Source organism: Danio rerio, chromosome 9 (genome assembly GCF_049306965.1).
Source record: "Danio rerio strain Tuebingen ecotype United States chromosome 9, GRCz12tu, whole genome shotgun sequence".
Taxonomy (NCBI): Eukaryota; Metazoa; Chordata; class Actinopteri; order Cypriniformes; family Danionidae; genus Danio; species Danio rerio.
In genome coordinates, this window is record NC_133184.1 from 38,602,501 (window position 1) to 38,616,065 (window position 13,565).

The 13,565-nt window shown below is 32.2% G+C and overlaps 1 protein-coding gene across 4 annotated transcripts in view; it reads right to left on the reverse strand.

Annotated features, from left to right (window-relative positions):
• Positions 1-13,565, reverse strand: part of ralba (v-ral simian leukemia viral oncogene homolog Ba (ras related)) — a 68,179-nt gene that overhangs the window by 36,446 nt on the left and 18,168 nt on the right. Inside the window, exons 2-5 of one of the 4 annotated variants that reach the window (XM_021478640.3) lie at positions 8,892-9,093; positions 6,203-6,411; positions 5,891-6,068; positions 2,411-4,150 (exon numbers count right to left, since the gene is read on the reverse strand). In XM_021478640.3, coding sequence (XP_021334315.1) covers positions 4,028-4,150; positions 5,891-6,068; positions 6,203-6,411; positions 8,892-9,005 — 624 coding nt within the window. In that variant the 5' untranslated portion in view covers positions 9,006-9,093 and the 3' untranslated portion in view covers positions 2,411-4,027. 4 annotated transcript variants of the gene reach the window in all.

Sequence of the window (13,565 nt, forward strand, 5' to 3'; positions counted from 1 at the left end):
TATACAACACTTCCATCTGGTTCTCAAATCTGATTAGCTGATAGCAATATCAGCACTCGGATCATGTATCACTGTATTTAGACGGTAAATGTTTGATTAAAAATGTATTATTAATGTTATTAAAATATAAAACTTTATAAATATTAATTTTTACAGGTCCACATAACAAAAAAAAATGCTAAACAAAAATTATACATAACACACTTTCAAGATTTGATCTTTTCACACTGCTGTTTCTGTCTGCATCCTCAGAATAGTGTAATATGCACTCATATCAATTATGTAAAAGCAATACTGTACACAATGTATTTTGTAAACATTTCATAAAATTAATTTTCATATTTTTATAAATATTCATATTTTCATATTGTGACACCCTTTGTTTATTTAATTTGTCCATATGATAATCAACAAATTTCTCAAAAAGCAAATTGTTTAATGATAATGATAATACAAATATTTAAGTAACCCTTTCCAGCTGCAACCAATACTGGGAAACACCCATACACTCATTCGCATACATACACTATGGACAATTTAGCTTATACCCAATTCACAAATAGTGCATGTCTTTGGACTTGGGGGTGGGGGGGTGGGGGGACCGGAGCACCCAGAGGAAACTCACATGAACACAAGGAAAACATGCAAACTCCACACAGAAGTGCCATAAATATTAATACAATTAATAATAATTATTATTATTATTTTTAATACAATTAATAATAATAATAATAATAAGCTCTATTATGAAAAACTAAATTAGTAATAAAAGCATCATGATATGTTTAATAATAAAACACAATAATAATTATTATTATGGTTATTATCATCATCCTCATCAATGAACAACAATTCTAAAAAAACAAAAACAAAAAAAAAACCTACATTATTATGACTACCAATAATTTCCTTTGAATAAAAGTTCAAATGCTATTAACACAGGGTGACTCCATATGATTTTCTGCATAAAGTTCATGAGGTTTATTTTATTGGTTGGATTTCCATCCTAGGCACCAACAACACACCAAATTCAGTGAATCCAAGAAGTGAAGAAAGAAGTAAGATCCAAAGGAAGAAAAAAATGTTTATTTGGCAACATACTTGAGAAGTTTTTTTGTTCTTCTGAAAGCCAGTGGAAAAAAACTACAATAGAATTTGCAGTCTATGTTAGGTGAGATTCGTATATAAAAGAGCAGGTTTAAAGTACTGGTGTAAAACTCTCGAAACAAACACAAAAATCAAACGTGTTTAGTCTGAAAATGATGCAAAGCCATTTGTTTAGTCATAAAGCTCGTTGGCACATTTTCACACAAAATACATTCTTCTCATAAGACAGTGTTGCAAATGTACAAAAATATTTCAAGAAAACGTGAAAGCATAAAGGCAGATCAGTTCACAGCCGTTTAGTCACTTGTGGTCAGGCATGAGGACTTCCTGAAAGATTTTCAACCACCAGATGGCACTATTAGTCCTTGTTTCAACACTGTCCTCGATACCATGTGTGCTTTCAATGGACTCATTCATAGTTGAAAACTATGGTACTACCACTTACTCTTGATCTACAAAATTACTTCTGGCTTTCTATACAATGATGGTCTCAACAGGTATTGAAATAAAATGATTAAATCTGAGAAAACCAAACACAAAAATACTCATGGCGTGCAATAAAAAGAGAGAGCGTATACAGCACCTGTCAAAAGTTTGGGAACAATATAAATATTCAATGTTTTAAAAGAAGTCTATTCTGCTCATCTATGCTGCATTTATTTGATCCGGAATACAGTATAAAATGTAAAAATGTCTAAATAGTACAATGATATTGCAAAAAAAAATATATATATATATATATATATATATATATATATATATATATATATATATATATATATATATATATATATATATATATAWATATATATATATATATATATATATATATATAAAWAWATATATATATATATATATATATATATATATATATATATATATATATATATATATATATATATATATATATATATATATATATATATATATATATATATATATATATATATAAAATATTTTAAAGCGAATAATAACTTTTTTTTAAATTAGTCCTCAATGGTCACATGAAATTATTCTAATTTGATAATCTGTTGTTCAAAAAACATTTATTATTACTATCAGTGCTGCTTCATATTTTTGTCAAGCCATGATACAGTACCATTCAATAGTACCAATAAAATGTAGTTAAAGTACTTTTGTAAAGTACTTGCATCTCTGTCTTATGTTTGTCACCTTTTCTCATAGTTATTTTCATGTTGTCACTGGAAGCTTCTGTAGCCAAAACAAATTCTTTGTGTGTTTAAAGCACACTTGGCAATAAAACAGATTCTGATTCTTAAGGAAGAACAAATACTTCATTTGATTTTTTTTTAAAATGCTGTTATTTTGAACTTTATTTTTATTTAAAAATGCTAAAAAGACAAATGTATAAAGTGCAGTCTCTATGCATAATAATTGGATATTATCTTTAATACTATTGCTATTGGTATCTTTTACTTACTTTTTTTTAATAACTTATTCCTACTTGCTTCTATTAATGTTGATATAGATAAGTAAAACTTGCACCGAAAAGAAGGGAAAACACTATTTTTTTTCACAATAAAGAGTCTGATTCTGAAAGTGTGTTAAATGATTAACTGAGGAATTTAACGAATTATTATGAATGACTGAGTACCAATATTAATTTATTATAAAAAAACAATGGATCATGATACTACAAATTCTAAGGGTTCATGTGAAGCTGAATCATGGTTTCAGCAGGTTTCACAAAGTCAAATTTAAGACCTTTATAAATTAACTTTCAGAGTTACACAGGACTTTCAATTATAAATTATATTATAATAGCTTAGTTCTTAGGCTTATAACTTATTTAAGTTTTAAATAAATTCTCAAAACAAGCAAACCCTAGTTGTATGCATACGCAATTTACATACAAATATTTCAAATGTATAATAAACTAAATGTGTGCATGACAGTCTGTCCAGGTCAGTGCCCTTACCATATATAGACTATTCTGTAAATACACATAGAACTTTTAAACAAACATTATTGCAGTGACGATAATTAAACCATATTAGTAAACAGAGTTATAAATAGAGTTTTGTTAAAAGTTTTTATGCATGTTGACCTGATTAGATAGACAAAGGCAAATTAAAACCTGTTTATAATTATTTATGACCTACAAGTCAAAATTTCAGTGACTTTAAGATTTTTTTAAGGCCTAAAATTTAGTTATGAAAATTTAAGACATTTTAGGACCCCGCAGACACCCTGTGAATACCGAAGTAATGATGCTAAAAATTCAGCTTTGAATTCCAAGAACAAATACAATTATTCATAAAATGTATGAAATTATTTGAAAAATATTTATGCAAATGTTTCCCAGGGTTGGGTTGAAGCTGGAAAAGCATCCACTGCGTAAAACATATGCTGGATAAGTTGGTGGTTCATTCCAAATTAATAATGGGACTAAGCCAAAAAGAAAATGAATATTTATACAATTATATATGAAATTATAATTCACAGCTTTAACATTTTAATAGTATTTGTGATCAAATAATTGCAGCTCTGGTATTTAGAACAGACCGCTTTTACAAACATTTTACTGACTCCAAACTTTTGATCACTAGCCTAACACTGTCTACTAAAGTGGATTCTTACATAAAACTGTGACGAAAAGTTAAATCACAGAAGAATGAAGTTAGTGTTTGGCACACAGTGGCCAACTACATTTGACAAAAATCCTAAAGTGCCACAGTCTTGAACCAGTAGCCATATAGTGGTCATCGTCTGTTAAAAAGTATGCATACCATTCAATCTTAGTCAAGTTACCTAAAATGAATTGAGAGAATAAAAGGCTTGCCTTGGCCTGTACAACGATATACTAGTCAAGTTTTGATTTGAAAGAAATAAAAGGGGCCTCTGATGGAGTTTTCCACAGAGTTGCGAAAGGATTGGTTGGGAAAAGTCCAAGTGCTGTTCAAAGTAAACAGCATCGCTCTTTGAAGCTCTTCTTATTCTTCTTATTTTTTCCCTTTCCATTTTTGTCCTTATTTTCTGACATCTTTTTAGCTCGGACTTCCCTCATTAGATCAAAAAATACCTTTGGAAAAACAGAGCGTTCATTACTGCACAGTACGACAAGATTGTTAAAACCAAATAATAGAAAATTTAAATATCCAATAGAAAGAAAATATTTTCATCAAACAAAAGAGAGAATGAGAGAAAGAGAGAGAGAGAGAGAGAGAGAGAGAGAGAATTTGTTATGTAAATCATAAAATGTTGACTGTTAAATATAATGTAATTATAATTTATTACTATTTTTTTATCCTAAAATGTTGACTGTCAAATATAGTGTTAATTATTGTTTTTTGTTTGTTAGTTTTTCTTACTACTACTAATATTGTCATTTTTTTCATATGGTCTGTTCAACATAAACATCTCCATTGCTTTGGCAATATACATGTAACATTGTGATGTCAATAAATCAAGTTTGAATTTGAGTGAGTGTGAGAGAGAGGATAAGATAATGGTTTATTAATTTAATTAATTAAGTTTGATAAAAGCATTATTGTAAAGAAATAAATACTTGCATATAAATAAAAAATACAAATAAAACAAGTTTGCAACAAGCTTGAAATAATACAACTATAAAAGATAACAAGTGCAATAGGTTCATTACAAAATAATAGTTGACATTCACTTTTATTACCAGCATGCCTATTAAAAGTGAAATATCACTTAAACTGTTCCTTTTTCAAACATAAATGAATGTGTTTTAATCCAATCTGAGAGATATTTGTCTCTCTCCTAAAAGTCCCAAAACTAGTGTTATGCAGGACATAAATACAAAATGCTAAAGTATTAAGATAATTTTTTCTAATATATCACAAAATATTGTATTCCATTGCATATTTTACGTAATGTCATGTCAGCTTCATTGCCATCTTCATGGCAAAAACTATTCTGAATAATACAAATATAAACTGAATTTTTGCATTAATATATGATAAAAACTCTCTTATTATTATTATTATTGTTATTATTATTATTACAAGCAAACATATTGCAGGAGTATAGCAGAACTATATTAAGTAATTTTCCTGTTAGGTCATACATACTTCTGGATTTTGTGTGTTAGAGCATTCTTAAGTATTAGGGGTGTAATGGATCATGGTTTATCTGTGATTTGTACGGATCACAACCCATGGTTCTGGACACACATGGCACAGTTAATACATTTTGTTTTGCTGGTAGATTAGTCCTAAATTTGGATTGATTACAGAGAGATTGCCTCTTGTGTCATCCAAATCATATGTATGAAAGCATTTAGGTTTTTCTGTAAAATATAATTTTAAAATATAATATAATGGTGAAGGAAGAAGTTGTGGTAGGTTATTCGTGATGTAATGGGTTTCATTAAAGGTCTTTTCTGTCACTACTTGTTTAGCCTGCATCAATGCATTTAGTAATAAATATAAATTAAGTAAATGGATATTGAACAACATGAGGGTGCATAAATAAAACACGATTTTCATTTGAGTGAACCCTTACTTTAAAGAGTAAAAACCTAATGTAATTCCTGCAACAGCAGCTCTAGTCATTCAAATATTGACACTTGCATACATCGATAAGAATATTTCTTTAGAATTCGAATATAACACTGCGACACAGAAAATAATCTAAACCTGGATTCAGCACATTGCGTCTCACAAAAACGTATGTAGTGGAGCAATGCGTTTCTAAACTACTAAATATGAGAAACAAAACATCAAAACAACATAAAAAAGATTAAATGAAATAAAACACATCTTAAAACAAGTAATAATATAATAAATAATACCTTGTCCACATTGGCTCGTGTTTTGGCTGAAGTCTCTACATACTGCACAGCCCACTCTTCAGCTTTCCCCCTCGCTTCGTCTACAGAAACCTGCCTCCGATCCTCAAGGTCTGACTTATTTCCAACCAAAAGCAGCGGAATCTTATCCTCCTCGGCTTTAACCCGCAGGATCTGCTCCCTGTAAACACACACGAACACATTTAATGTTGAGTGATCCCATTTTCCGACTATTCTAGGTCACAATAGGAGATCCAATTTTCTAATTATGCGAGCTTATGGTTGCAATGGCCGGAACAGCGCGATACTACTGACCTGAATTCTGCTGTGGCCGTGAAAGACTCATGCTCTGTTATGGAGAAGACCAAAAGGAAGCCCTCTCCGCTTCGGAAATAATTGTCCCGGATGGCCGCGTAGTCTTCCTGACCAGCTGTGTCCAAAATGTCAATCTGCACCTCCTCTCCATCCAACACCACTTTCTTTCTGTAGCTGTCGGCCTTTGTGGGCTCATAATCTTCCACAAACTAATGCACAGAAGATAAGAAATTATAAATCAATGGTAAAGTAAGTAAACCATGAATAAAACACAGAATAAAAGCATCTTAAAAGCATAACTATCATTATTGTATAACATCTAGAATGGCCATTAAAGCAATTCTTAGTATTTAGACTATTTCATAAAATTAGATGTGTATTTAATACTCTCTTGTTTAAATGCACTATGAACAGCAGCCACGCTAATTATCTACTTTGTTCTCTATTTCCACCTAGGGATACTCATCCCAAGGCCTCTAGAGATTGTGCAGCGCCATTGATGTGATTCAAGTCCAGTGAAGAGACTGTGCTAACCATAGGACTTCTAGAGGTCTCCATAAGCCTGGACCAGGCTGTATCTTGAGCAGATACTGTGGCGGTCATGGAGGGGTTTAGAGCATGAGACAGATTCCTAAAAGACCCCAGTGACAGACAAGTCTCCGCGTTGATCTTGTGGACCAGCCTGTACACCCGTCAGTGACCTACTCGCACGTCCAGCGTTCTCCAGCATCCAGCAACTAGACCGCAGCTCTGCACAAGAAGGTCGGCCAGCGGAGAAATGATCGTCCACAACTGAGTCTGGGTTCTCCCAAGGTTTTTTTCCTCAACTTTCGTCAATTGGTGAAGTTTTGTTCCTCGCCATTGGCTTGCTTGGTTTGGAACTTGTGGAGTTGCACATTGACGCATTTGTCTCTCAGTGTTTGGACTTTCGGCAGTGAAAACCCCAGGTAGTTAACCGCACTGAACTAACTCTGAAAATTGGACTGACACAGTTTTAATTTACTCAATCTTCTATGTTAAGCTGCTTTGACACAATCTCCAAAATGCTGTCAGGGCTACCGATACAGCGACTTTGTCTTTTATCAGCTGAGTTTGTCACCATTCAGACACATTGACTATCTGTGCTGCTGTGTTCACCTATGTTTAAAATCCTTCAGAGATTACAATCCTTCAGGGCTAAAGGTTGGAATCGCGACCAACTGTAGCTACAGCACTGTGTCTGCATTCAGCCCCGGGATTCAGGAGGAGAGAAGTCCTCCTCATTTATAGTGTTTATACAAACATGATATTATATGTAACAGCATTTAAATAATTATTTATTTACATTTTAACTTTGTAAACTATAAAATCATTATATGACCCTTTAAAAACATTTACAGACCCTGGAATGCATGAAGTGAATAATGAAGTTTTTGTTTCTTTTTTTTGTTTTTTTAAATACATCAAAAACTGCTCCACCGATGAGATTGGCACACCTGGATCAGCTGAAGTTAGAATAAACACCACTTGGATGCACTCAAGTGCAAAACGCACTAGGCGAGAAGTTTCACTTTCATTCAGTGAAGATGATCCAGGGAGGCAGGATGAGCTGCTTTTTCATTGGTGTCTGAACACAAAGAGCTCCATGATAAACCCAAGAGCAGCTACAATAATGTCAGCAAGAGGGAGTTGTTGTGCAAATAGGATTAATGCAGAGTTTATTTCCCTTTTCTTTTATGACTTGCGAGTTCATTAAGCACCATCTAACAACAGGGGGTGATTCTGTGAGTTCACTCTACTCGTCGCCAGTGAAAAATCAGTGGGGTTTAAATGCAGAAAAACCTCTAAACAAAATGCTGATAATAAGTGCAAGTGAAGAGCATGGTGTACTAGTTTTAAATAACAATAATATGGTTTGAAGCAGAACATTTTAGTAAATTAAATCATTGTGAATTTTGGAAATTATTTTGAAAAAATTTAATACACTGACTAATGATCCTATGCAGCCAATATAAAATCAAAATCCACGAATGACTAGATCTGATTTGATAGAATACAGAAAACTTATGAATACAGTGAACACTTTCACAGACAATCACAAAACGTGTAGACAATTATAGATTATACAAACTATTGTAGATAATTATATAAACTCAAAATAGATTGATATTCTTATCATTTCTTTGTAAAATAAATATCACAATTATGAATTCCAATACAAAGTAAAAAAACTTGTTTGAAAAAAAAAACATGCCTAAATAGAATGCCTTTTATAATTCATATGATCTATATGATCGTCATGTCTGTTAAAGGCAAATTACAAGATTTAACTGTTATCTAAATGGTTAAGAGTACTTCTAAAGGTGAATTCAGGTCAGTTGGGATACTTTTGGAGATTACCAAAAATGGCACCCCAATTGAACTGAATTCATCCTATAAATACTCAGAAATGTTCAGTCTTGTAATTTTAATAAAACAACAAGTATAGGACAAATTTTACAAAGTTGGAGAAAAAAAGTCTGGCTACAACAGTAATGGGTATTATTTCAAAGTAATGACAGAAGTAATTGGCTCCTTTAGTTTTTTTTAGTGGTAATTATAAAGTTAAAAACTAAGAGCATTACTGTCTTTCATTTTTTTTTTTTTTTTTAGATTACTAACATTTCCTTGAAAACTGCTTATGCGTGTTAAAAAAACCCTACCGACTTACCTCATCATACATAAACTGAAGTGTGAGGGCAGACTTTCCTACGCCTCCACTGCCGACCATGATGACCTTGTGTAGGGCGAGGGAGCTCTGAGCCTTGCTCTTATTGGCTGCCATGTCTATAATTGTCTTCTTCAGGTAAACCACAAGACATCCACAGACAAGCTGCCACCACCTGCGGACAAACAAAACTATTTTGGAGAAGCTGAAAAAAAACAACACAAAGACAGATGTGCATTTAAACCTTTATTTAGATTATGGTTCTTAAATCATTAAATGAAAATAAATTTACATGCTTGCATCCATAATTACAGTATTAATGCAAGTACTTATATTATTTATGCTAGTGGTAAGAATTTCTTACATTTCTCATATTTAAAAAAATATATATTTATTTTATATTTATTTATATTTTTTATTTTATGACATTTATATAGCCATTTTGTATGCTTTAACTTTACTGGTAATCCATATGACGTACTGCTTAAATTAATTCCACATAATTTAGATGCAAATTATAGAAAAAACTATTACAATTATTAGCAAAAAATCCCCATATTTTAAAAAGGTTTGCTTCTGAGCACCAATAAGAGGAAATTACTTTTTTTGCTAGATTTCCTCCAGAAACTCATTATCACATTTTACTAAAGCACCATATGCAAAGATGATTTACAATAACATTAAAATCACACCCTACTTCATTACATTTTAAAGAGCAGCTTTTTGTTTTATTTTAATCTTTCTCTTTGGGGCATTTGTAACACCAGGGAAAACACCCATTTAAGAAAGTGAAATTTTGCTTTATATTGGATTTATATTGATGACTAGTACTGGTCTTTTCCACCCTCTGCAACATCTACAGCTGAGCAGAACCACTAACCACTTATAATGAATAACTTCTTATAAGTAATCATATTGAGTGAGTGATGCTTGTTTGTACGTCACATTTAAAAGTCAATTCAAAATCATGCAAAATATGTACTAAGCAGTGAAGCTTGCCAATTACTTTATGTTTATTGTAAATTACATTTTATTTAATGTAAAATGCTAAAAGCTAATTGGTGATACTTATTAATTAAGAGGTGTAAATTAAAGACTACATTTATATAGTGCATTTAATTCAGATAAACACAGCAGATAAATGAGAATGAAACCAAATCAGATTTGAAATGTAAACAACTAAGCTAATTTTGAATTGTGTTGGGATTCATAAAACCTCTGTATGGGCACAATAAAAAGCCCACAGAAGAGCTCTTCATACTAGCCTTCTAGAGAGGAAAGGGGAACATGACCCACTGCTTCCAGCTATTGTTCCTGGTGGTCCCAAAAAAAATGCCTCTATAGGAAACTTGGGCACCATGCAGGAAGACGCAAAAAAAAAAAACTGCTAACGTAGACTTATTTTAAACTGGCCATTACAGATGCTTCCAATTCCTTATACACTCATCTTTAGGATAGGTAGTATGGAAAAATCTCAGAAAAAACTTTTCAAAAGCTCTATTGCCTGCTCAAAAAAACACTTAAACAACTTAATATAACTCCAAGTGTTTCCTTTATTTTTTTGAGCAGTATATATATATATATATATATATATATATATATATATATATATATATATATATATATATATATATATATATATATATATATATATATATACAGTATATACACACACACACACACACACACACAACATCTAAGAAATTTAATAGCAATTTTAATAATTAAATCAACTATAAATCGAAATATAGTTTGTAGTTGATTTATAGTTTATGTTATAAATCAAATCAAATTATTATCTATGAATAATTAATTTAACTAATTAATTATTTGTTGCCTACAGTTTCAACTACTACCTGGCCCACATGATCTTTGTTTTACTCCAAACCAAATCATAAATAAAGCTAAGTTACACACAAATTACCACCCGTCAATCACTTTTTACACAGGACTCCGGCATGTACAGGCAGAGTGATCGGTGTTGTTATAATAGCGTGGTTGGTAAAGGTGAACAACCAACAGAAACCAGGTTTTCACTAAGATTACTAAGTTATGTTAGAAGTGTGAAGGTGAAAGATTGAAGCAGTGTGCTGATGCTGTGACACATTACCTGACAGATTTAAAAGACAGAAGAGTCATTAGATAGAGACAAGATTAATTAAATATCATGTTTAACAACTATTGTGAGACGCCATCCAGCGGTATATCCTTGATAAACAGTCCAACCCGATGTGTAGTATAGCGTGGAATAAAATGCCAGTGTAGACGTGCATCATTTTCATTCTAAAATGATATTTCAAAACGAAGATGTGTCTGTGTAAATGCAGCAATAAGTATGTATTTTTTACATGTAGGTTGCTGCTAAGACGGGGACAGAGCGAAGAATCGCGATGCCGGCTCAGCATAGTGATGTCTATCAGCCATCGGCAATGGCATCGTCTATCGACCCAACCCTAGCAAGGATCACATCCCACAGCTTTACTGTGTATATAGTCACAAATATACTTTATAATCAAAACTATAAACGTAACTTCACCCCATCATGCCTTTGAATCAGAGAGCATGAGCAAATATCAATAATGGTATGATCAGATACTTTATTAACTGCCATTTTCTTACTGCTGTCATTTTACTTATGCTTATTTTGTTAAAGAGAAAAAAAGTGCACACAACATATTCATATAATTATTTAAACCAGTGTTTCTTAACCACGTTCCTGGAGGCCCACCAGCCCTGTACATTTTCCATGTCTCCTTAACCAAACACACCTGATTTAGATCATCAGCTCATTAGCAGAGACTGAAAGACCTGTAATGGGTGTGACAAAGGAGACATCCAAAACATGCTGTGTTGGGGACGTGGTTGAGAAACACTGATCTAAACGACACTCTTAGACCTGTGGACAGCATCTGCAGAATGTGGACAGCACCAAAGAATGAAAAAGAAATTTTGCTTTGAGTACACTGAAGCACTAAATAACATTCAGTACATTTTGCATGAGCGTAGGACAAACCGTTACCTGCAGTTCACTTACCAGCCACCGGAGACGCTAATAACAAACATTACTCAGAATTCTATATTGAGCCTCTTTGACTGATAAAATCCAAATGAAGAGGCAGTACAACACAGTGGAACACATGCACAATGTCATCGCTGTTGCAGAAAATGCCAGTTAAGCAGGGTTAAACAGTGGCTGGGCATACTAATATGATGGCAGATATGACCTACATATGCACAAATACGACCTGATGGCGACCAGTTTCTGAAATATTAATGACAGGCCTCCTCCTCCCCCGGCTGGTGGAATTCATTAGGATTCCCCAAGTACTGTCCACATTCTGCTACACTCGTTCATCACCAAACCCCACTGAGTAGAGTCTGTGGAGCTGATGTGCCACTAAAAGCGATGAGCGTCGCCCAGTGAGTCTCACTAGAGTAGCAGGAGGAGAGCACACATTCTCTCATTATTAGCGGTTTAAAGCTGATATTTTTTGCGCATTTCCATAATAAGATTGCTCAGACCGCTTCTGGGGACACCAGAAAGTTTTATATATATATATATATATATATATATATATATATATATATATATATATATATATATATATATATATATATATATATATATATATATATATGGCTGTTAGCCATGCCATTTTTGTGTGTCCTTTAAATTGCAAATGAGCTGCTGCTTTTTAGAAGAGGGCAGATAATTTACATGTTCTCCTGACACTCCAGATATACTACATATGTAAAATGTTACAACTTTTTCTTCAACTGTAAGTGGATATATTTAGATAGTTATGGAGTTTTTAGAGTTGTTCTTTTATTTATTTGTACTATTGTGTGTGTGTGTGTGTGAGTGTGTTTAAATGCAGAGCACTGATTCAAAAGTATGGGTCACCATACAAGGCCACATGTCAGTTTTTCAATATGCTGTACAAATTTATAAACGCCTCATCCAACATTCATCTCATTTGCTTTAAAACTTTAATTAAATGCAACACAATGTTCTCAGTGGCTCAGAGAGAGTGAGCTTTGAATATATTGAAATATCAGCTTCTCTGGCCATTTAATGGCAAAACTAGATCAAATTAATAACATTTTATAAATATACCTTCTCTATAATAATAATAATAATAATAATAATGATGATGATGATGATGATGAATTATGACATCAAAAAGACATTCAACAGAAATAAATAATACACAAGTTAAAATCTAAAATAGTTTTAAGTTTACTTTTTGATTATTGTACTTTTTTTAAGATTTAGATTTAAAAATATTTCCTTTAAAGTCTCTAAAAAAAAATGTACCTGACAACATTAAACATATACTTTTGGAATGCCCTATTTTTAAATTCACCAAGAAATCAACACTAACCATATTAATTTTGTTAGCTCAGATCGCCATTTTTTGTGGTGAACAATTCATCTGTGCATGTCATTAAGAATAAAAATAAAAATGTTTGCCCTTGTAATCTTTAATTGAAATCTGAAAATGCACTTTCTGTTTGTTTTCAGTTTTATTCCCACACTGATTCAACAGTCAGTTTTGACAACAAACAGAAATGGTGAGCAGGAGTTGTCGGTTAGGTAGTAATAACTCTTCTAAAACCCCTTTCCTGATCTTTCTGAATTAAATGCCTACTTTACTACATCCATTTAGTCCACAG